Below are 9,038 nucleotides of genomic sequence, written 5' to 3' on the forward strand. Positions count from 1 at the left end.
TTACAGCAGTGTTTTGGGATATTTCTGAATGACTTTTCTGGAAATAGTTTTGCTAAAAACACTGGATATATTTACTTTGGACATCGTAGTCCTTTTCACCCAAAGAGAGAAAAATAAATTCAGTCACATACTATCTATGTGGCTGTCTTGTGTTTTCAGTTCGGAGATCACTGTATTGTTCTTCAACATTACCTTGACTCTTCTTATAGTAACAGTTGCAATGTCCTCTCTCAAGGCCTTTTCCCAGATCAGTGACATTTCTGCCTTGTTGACCAGCCGAAGCCTGTCATACTTTTCCTTTCGCCCAGAAACATTCATCTGTGATGTTTGTGCAAATTCTTTTGTCTCAGTAAGCATCAGACCTTCTCTACGCTGCTGTTCTGAAGGGTGTTATAGGCACAGTTTTCTTTCGCCCTCTCACCTCCTTCTTCTTTCCATTCTTCTGTTCCATTTTGTACTTAGTGGGTGGTTTGTTTTTTTTTGGCCCTCGGAGCTTTCCTTACCTGGAGCTGGGTCCTTGCTTTCTTCCCTGAGCAGCTGCTGTGACTGCATAAGAACTAATCATTCCAGCAGCCTGCAGTATGGAAGGACGAGTCAGACGGGGAACTTACTACTTGCAGCTATTTTACCGTTCTCCATAGAGCCACACAAGTGTATTCTGCTTGATCAGCAGTTGGAGATGAAACCTCAGTTTGGCAGGATGCACTATAAGTAATTTATTGGAAAGAAAAGCAGCTGTTTATTTTTGTTATAACACAGTAGTACTTTCTGTTGGAATGCATATGTGAGCCCCATCTCTGGGTTGAAATTCTAGGTCAGGTCACTCTATTCCACCTCTCTTCTGTTGTATTTTAAATAATATTTTACTCTAAATCACTGTGCAGTATTCTGTTTGGTTTTAAGCAGTGGATACCTGATAGAAATTGGAGGTTGAATTTCAGTTTAAATGTTTTGATTCTGAAGTTTGTTTCTTACCTAGAGCCTAGAGTTGATATAAAACGTAAACACTTCTTAATGTTTGTAGAAATATGAATGTATACAGAACACTGCCAAAGCAAAAATTGTTATTGGTGTCCACAGACTAAACACACAATGCGTTCTTCACATTCATTGTTTTCTGCCTTCCTTAGTATTGTCCCAGTTAACTCTGCAGAAGTACGGTAATGTTTAAAACACAGCTTTAACTTTTAAGGTTTTTTTTGTAGGAGGCAGGAAGAGCGATGTTGTCAAAAATACCAGGCTTTGAAACAACTGAAGTATTTTAGAAGAGACATGGAACGAATAAGACAGCTGGGAATGAGAGCCGAAAGAGAACATGATGATGATGAACTAAATTGGTAAGGAGGCACAGAAACCCTCAGTTCAAATGAGATGGTCAGGGTCCAGGAGTTCTGTCTTTAGTACAAAAAGCTTTTTTCTTTTCTTTTTTTCTCCCCCAAGCAAGGTATTGCTAGAAACCATTGAATCAGTTACTGGAAATGCAGGCTTTTCAAACTGGTAGCAACAAAAATACAGATATGATCGCTAGGAGCAGATCTCAGCCTGCTCAGCAAATAGGTTAATTGGAAACAGTAAGAAAGGGGATAAGAGTTCCTTTTCAGTGATACTGGGCAAAAAGCACTCAGTCCTTGTGTTCGCACACCTTCCCCAGCGTGCAGCTTTATAGGAGAATTCTTCCACCAGGAAGTATGTGAAACATGCTGTACCCCAAAGGTAAGAGGTATGGTATAAATGTACGTGGGTTAGATTCACAACTTCTTACTGAACTGAGCGTTCACAGTGCTAAAACTGATGGCAAAGGAGACTGACTCTAGCTCTCCATCCATGTTAAAAATATTTCCCTGCCAACGTATGAGCTGCACATGGAGAATACTGCAACACTTGCAAGGGCAAGTAGAGTAATCACCTAAATGCTTCCCAGTGCAGCAATTCTGCAAATTACTAGTGGTTTATGTCTGAAAGGATATTGGCTGTATCCAGTGATTGGCTTCCAGATACACAGCAGAAATGGCCAACCAGAACAGCTCAGCAAGCTCACAGTGTGTTCCCTACTGCCCTGTCGGTGAGAACTCCTTGGACATGGGATTACAGAGTGTGCAAACTGCATGGAATGTTTTTATCAGCCTGCCCTTTGTTGTTGTCCTTGCTAGTAAACCTTCTGTCCTTCATAATTTGAGATAACAAAAAGTCTGTTTCTTATCTCAGGTTCAAAATGCAGGTGGCCCAGGAACACACCAGTCGTGTTAATGAATAAACCTAGTCTTGACCTATCTAGCAGAACTCCGGTTTTAATTGTCAAACATATATGCTCCTGCTGTCCCCCAGATTTAAGATCTGGTGTGTAAACAAGCCCTGAAGCTGGAGAGGATGTGGTTTTGCTTTTATACTTGTAGTTCTGCTAGAAGAAGCCTTAATTTGGACAAAGCTCCATGGGTATAAAGGAGACGATATCAATATGGCTTTTTACTTTTCCCCCTGTGCAAGAACAGTACAAGTCTGCTGTTCCTTCACATGAAAATCACGGTTCCATCGCGAGGAGGCTGTCTTGCTGTGACTGTGCCAGCCCAGTTAGACGAGCATAGCTTTCTGCGCCAGGCCTGCTCTGCAAAGGGCTACGCATGAGGGGTATGAAGAGTGAAGTCTCTCACAAGGCTGGTCACCCCCCTTGTGGAGACACGAAGTCATGACGGAGGAATTGCTTTCACCATACCGCTTGTTTCATTTACCGCAGGGCTGTGTTTTCCCCTGCTCTCGCAAACACTGCCTTGCCAAGAAACCTGAATCACCGTAGGAACGCTTTACTAGTATGTGCTGTCAGTCTGCTTGTCTCCTCTCTCTCATGAAGTGAGAAAAAACAAAAATAATATAAAATATGAACAGTGCGATATAAAAGTACATTGACGATAGCTTCCTTTCTCAAAATATCTTCATGTATGGATGGGTTATAAAAGGCTTGTGTGTGACACGATTACGGTAAGCCGGGTAATCTAGCCAGTGATAATGAGGAGCTGGCTATACAGCCATACCCATACTAGCAGTGTAGAACTGGCCCTACTGAAGAGGAGAACCTACGTTTCCTTTTTTACTTATTTAAGGAGGAAATTCCTCACCCCTCTCCTGCTGTCCCAGTAACACGTATCCTAAACTGGAGGGAAGCAGCACTTCTGCTGATGTGCTGCCAAATCCTCAGCCCTTGGCAATGAAAGCCACAGCACACCCCGGTCGTGCACAGTCGAGAAAGGCTTGGAACATCAGTCTCCAGGACTGTCAAAGCAGCACTGCAGAATTTACAGAGAACATTAAAAAAAAAGGCAATCTTTTCACAAGAGTTTTAGTTTTATTGTAATGTGTAATTCTCCTTCTGAATCTCTATATTCAGAGTGAAATGGTAAAGACTGCGTGTTACAGAGCGCTTACATCGGTGAGATTTATGTCAGCACATAGAGGGAGGAGAATGATGATAGCACAGGGAAAAAGGATAGTAAAGAGAATCAGTGTGTCAGATCAGGCACTGATTGCATGGCAAAAACCGTAGAGGCTAAACAAAATAAATAGAGAAAAGATGAAGAGGACAAATCTGCAGTAAAATGGAAACATTTGTTAGGATTTTATTATTTGCTTTCATACCCAAGTTTGTCACCCAAAATTTAAATGAACAATGAAGAAGCATCTATTTCAATGCCCTGCAAAGGGAATTGGTGCACAGGTCCAATAAAGTAAAGCTCTTTCGCATTATTCACTTGGAATTACACTGAGTATTGCATTCCCTGAAAAACTATTTTTTCTGTGGAAGCTATGGAGGTGGTGAAGAGGCAGAAATGCCAGGCAAACCCAGAGTTATTAATCAGATATGCATGTGTTCCCAAGGCTGCTCTTTTATTGCTGTTCTTCTTTCTGCCACAGGTTTCCTGTATTGCTTGCCAGACTCCCAGAGTCTGTGAAGAGTGACCATTATGTACAGAAAATCTTAAAGAAACTGGAAAAATATGGCAAGACTCCTGACTTGAAAATTCATCCAGACACTTTTCTTAAGGCTCTGGCTGATCTACAGGTGTGGGAGCTGTGTTCTCCAGAAATTGCTGCAGCTGTGGAGGTGAGGCGGGTCCAGTTCTTGATTCTCTGCGTGATGAGGGTGGGGAGAGCAGGCACCTATGGGTGAAATTCATGCAGTGGAAAGTTACCAGACGAAATCATGTAGGATCTCACTAAATGAAGATGCTATTATTCACCATTTACAAGGCACTTTGAACGCCTCAGAAGACAGACGTTATGACAAGCATTGGATTATTAATCAGTATCATTTTATTATGATGTCATTGTTGATTTATTTACTGCCACAGTGAAAGTGACATCTGTCATAAATTCTTAGGACGCTTGAAAAGAAACATTAGCTTGTGCCCTGAAAAGGCCTGTCATTCCCAGTAGTTACATCCATGAGCTATTCAAATAACGTATTATGTCACTGATCCAGGAACTCTGCAGATATGTTTGTTTTGCTTCAGCAACGTTAAAAAAAAATATATGCTTCTCAAGATCTTAAGTTGGGCTCAACTATTGTAGTTCTAGAAGCAATTGGCAGAAGAGGAAGGACACAAGAAAGGGAAGAGAATGGGTTTAGAATATATACCGCTATGTAGGCTAACCAGGTAACTAACTTACAAAAAATGGCAACGATGCCACCTTGTGTTTTTTGTTCTCATAGCAGTTATTCCCCCTAAGCTACGCAGACCAACAGAAATCTCCGAGAGGCAGCAGGTTGCTGTGCATCTTACATATATCGAGTGTTATCGTGCCTTACAACGGCAAAGGTTTAGCAGCCAAGCTGTCAAACACAGACTACCTGTGTTTTCTTGATGTCTTATAAAAATAGCCATGTTGTTTTGTGCCCTAATTTGCATGGTCACTAACCAGAGAAGCAGCCTTGCCTTAATGCTCAATATATAAGTCTCTGCTTACTGGTTTTAGTTCTCTTTCTTTGCTATTTCCATTCTGTTCCCTTTGCATTTTGATCCCTCATATTAGTGTAATAGTAATAAACACGTAAGCATGGCTGAATCTCCTATCTACTTATTTATACATCTTTCAAAAATAGCCCCAGAGGGAGGAGGACCTTGGTGCTCCCTCTGACTGGAAAGGAAACTGTTGCATTTTAGGAGCGATAAGAGCATCACTGAATATGACCTAGCTGATACTGAAAGAGATTCCAGATTAAGTTCTTATTTAACTTCAAGTTGCTTTTAATGTATGTACTGCAATGGTAGGTAGAAGACACCTGCAACTTTAGAACAAAGACTTGACTTGGAAGGATTCAGGATATAAATTGTAATGAAGACTGTAGAGTTTTCCTTTTAATTCATTTTAGAGTGTATCCAGCTGTTCTGAAAGTTGCATTAAAAATGTTTTGGTGATATAAAGCACTACACTAACTGTTTGCAGAAGCCAGTACATTTGTTCTGTTGTCACAATGGTCAAATTTTCCCACGTTATCTCTCTTACACGTAAATCAAATCTCAGGAAAGAACCTTTTTCTGTTTCAGTTTGTACGTGAAAGTATTGTGCAGATGCCAGAAGAGGATTTCAGCGAGTGGTTTCAGACAAGAGTAGCCCCCCTCAGTGCACAGTCCTCCACCTTTTAATCAAAGGCCAGATGAGATGGTTTTCCAGCTACAACTATCTTCAAGCAGAAAACTACTGCCTGTTGAGACCTGCCTCAAGCAAGACTGGGGAAGGGGAGTTAACTTCAGGCAATCCCACTGAAATCCCAGTGAAATCACCACTCTTGCACAACTGAAATTTGTCCCTCTACAGTGCTCCACTGGTCGTAGTCGGGCATAGAAAATAAAAGCTAAATACTGTTGCTCCTTCGTGCACAATGTCTTGGACTCGCCATCACATTTCAATCTCATCTAACCATGTAGGATGAAGACAGTTTCTAATCACAGGTCAGGTCATTTCTTCAGCCATTCCTCTAACAATACCTACAGTATAACAAGCATCTACTCAGTAGGGATATACTGATTTCCATATCTAAACAGCATTGCCTCTGCTCTTCATTTTAGCTCTCCTTTATAGAAAATATCCCAAGCACAGGGTAGTTGTAAGCTTTAAGACAATTCTTTTTTTTTTTGCATTAATTTTTTTTGGTAATTCGCATGTTTTGGTTTTGCATTGAGTTTATTCTGTAGTTATTCTGTGATTATGGATTAATTCTTGCCTTATTAAAATTCATATTGAAAAACCAAGCATCCTTAGATGCATTTCCCAGGTTTTCACCTGAAGATATATTTTCCCCCGATGACCTTAGCATATGTTTGCCATTACTCTGCTGGGTAAGACAGTAGAATGACAGCCCTGAACTCACAGACAGTGATAAATACATGACCTTTGTGAACCTGTCTGGGCTTAACCCTGTGTTTCATGGTGGGTCACAATTGCTGGGTGATGGAATTGGTGACCCAGTGACCTTCTAAGCTGGTGATCTTAATGAGCTGCTTACCTGCCTGTCAAAGCTTCCAGAGGACCCACTGGGGAGAAATGCTGTTGATCCTTCAGCTGCAATAAGGGGAAACAATGCCAGCTTAGAGTCCAGGTGAGTACAGTGACCACTGATGTGTAATATGGCATTGATTAATGGCCTTGTCTCCTTCCTCATTATCAAGAGAGAAATGTTTTTCAAGGAAAAGAGCCAAGAACGCAGATTTCTTTGACTTACGGCCATCAGAAAAAAGTAAGCTCTTAAAGTTCTGTTGTGCTCCCACTTTTCTCATTCTATATGTGGCAGTGACAAGCTAGCATTTGTACAGGTAGTGAAGCCATATTTTCCTGTCCGTGCTTTTCTTTCCCTCCATCTTCAAAATCCAGTGGCAGACTTCCCTCCAAAACTCTGTAGGACTGATCTAGTGCCAAGTGAAATTTGGTGGCAGTGCTTCTGCCAGATGAGCAGGATGAGGTCTCACCCTCACCTGTGAGACCTCAACTCCATTGTTTACTGTGTTCTTCCATTTTTTTAACTTCCTTGCAGCCCTCCATATGTTTTGAGAAACCCTAGGTCTGCTGTTCTTTTGGCATCATTTCACCATGATCTGAGTGAAGTTTCATTGTCAGTGCTTTTGTGTTACCCTGTGGTAACAGCTGATATTACATGCAAGCAAGAAGAAATCTTAATTTAGCAGCTTGGGAGCTCCTGGTTGAACTGTGGTTACACAAGGTGAAACCTTCACGTTGGTCCTTCCTCACTATATGGAACTGCAGATTTAAGGCTGTGAGTTTTCTTACATATAAGAAATGGAAACAAAGGGGGTTGTCCTCAGCTGGAGTACGTGAGCCATGCTGCCAAAATCAAAACTTTATACCAGCCGAGCACGTGACCTGATGTGTCTGCCTGCATGTAAGATGAGATGATTGTGCCAAATGTAATTAGCTAATGTCTGAGCAGCTCTTTGAGCTCCCAAAGCAGGATGCCAATGGTGAATGTTAGGAGTCTCTAATGTTTTTGTGCGATTATGAAATATCTTATGTATGTATTCGTTTAACAATGGCTCTTCTCTCTCCTATTGCCACCGGGTAACAAAAGGGATTCCTCCTCTAAAAAGAAAATAGATCGTCTTTTCTCCTCCTCCAGCACCAGCCTAATGAAAATTTTCTGCTGCTTTTACTCTGAGGTGAAGAGCTCCTCTGGAGCAAAATAGCAGCTTCCCTTTTCCTGCTTCCTGACAAACTTACAGTTTCCTCAGGCAAGATCCTCAACCCTACTCAAGTCTTTGACTGCCAATTTAAAGGACTGAAACAATACAAAGAGGTTAGAGGTCCATACCCAGATAAAAGAAGACTTGGTCTGTCTAAACTGGTTTGTGGTGGTTTTTTTTTTTTGTGCAGATATCTTGGATTCTCCCAAATGCTTCTGCGAACATCTCGCAACCTTTGACTCACTGCTTCAGTAGACCCTTGCAAGGTAGGTTCAAAGTAACCCACTCAACACATTGGAGATGGATGCACCAAGAGTCCAAGCAATTTGCTAAAGGTCAAGAGAGCGTGTGGTAGAGCTGCTGGATTAGTGTTCCGTCCGCTCATCCTTCCTCCCATTCTGTTCTGGTCCTTTACAATTTCAGCTAATGGGCTAGTCATTCACAAATTTCATTAGCCAAAACAGACTGTGCAAGCTTGGGTTGGTCACTTACTTCATGCACTGGAGGGATGTTTGGGGGATGCAGACATTGAACTCGCAGACAGAGAACCTTGATCCTGTTTCCTGCTGCCTGATGTGTTCCCAGCATCATCCAAACCCCACCCTCCGCAGATTACCCCTCTGTGAAACTGAAGGAGGAACATTTTCCTGGGTCTCACTAGCAGCAGGACAGAAAGCTATTGTTGCATGAGAATTGCTTGGATATTAGGCTGATAAGTGTTACAGGAAAACTCATCAGTTAAAATAATAAGTAATGCCTCTGTCACCCTTCACCCTTCCCTTCCTCTTCACAATGGTCATGAAATTGTCATCTCTACTGTCTTTTCATAGGAAAGATTTCACCACGGTAGAAAAGCAGCCAACTATCCTATTATATCAACAACAATACTCCCACTGTGTTTTATATTGGAGATGAAAAGCAGCATCTTATAAATAGGGATTATAAAATAAACATCTCTGTCTTTCTTGGAGATAAGCTGTTTTATTGTAAATGTCGCAATCATTGTAGGGGTATTCAGAAATGAGGGTACGGCTTTCTAATTGGAATTTCAGCTTTATGTATCACCGCTCTATTCTGCTGTCTTGTAAATTAATGGCGCCGTGCCAGCATGTTAAAGAGATGCAACTATATTTGGCCTCACACATTAATAACAGCAATTCTTTTTGGTAAGCTTTACTAAATATCACTGTTGTAGTACTGCAGAAGATAAAAGCTCAGGCTAATAAACCCCCGGATATTTGGGACCAGCTCCAGCTCCTACTAAGGTCAATGGAAGGGTTTTATTGACCCTGTTGAGTATTGATTACTGTAAAATCAGAATAGGTTATGACAAGTGCAAAGGCTCATCTTGTA

The 9,038-nt window shown here is 41.4% G+C and overlaps 1 protein-coding gene across 1 annotated transcript in view; it reads left to right on the plus strand.

The window, feature by feature from the left end:
- The window catches only part of CCDC60 (coiled-coil domain containing 60), a gene marked incomplete at both ends in the record, with an annotated part of 62,960 nt that extends 57,324 nt beyond the window's left edge, over nt 1-5,636 (plus strand). Inside the window, 3 exons of the mRNA XM_082324707.1 lie at nt 1,206-1,337; nt 3,904-4,093; nt 5,538-5,636. Coding sequence (XP_082180833.1) covers nt 1,206-1,337; nt 3,904-4,093; nt 5,538-5,636 — 421 coding nt within the window. The remainder of the gene's footprint in view (nt 1-1,205; nt 1,338-3,903; nt 4,094-5,537) is intronic.
- Between the last annotated feature and the right edge of the window lie 3,402 nt (nt 5,637-9,038).

Source organism: Platalea leucorodia (assembly GCF_965183815.1).
Source record: "Platalea leucorodia genome assembly, chromosome: 12".
NCBI lineage: Eukaryota > Metazoa > Chordata > Aves > Pelecaniformes > Threskiornithidae > Platalea > Platalea leucorodia.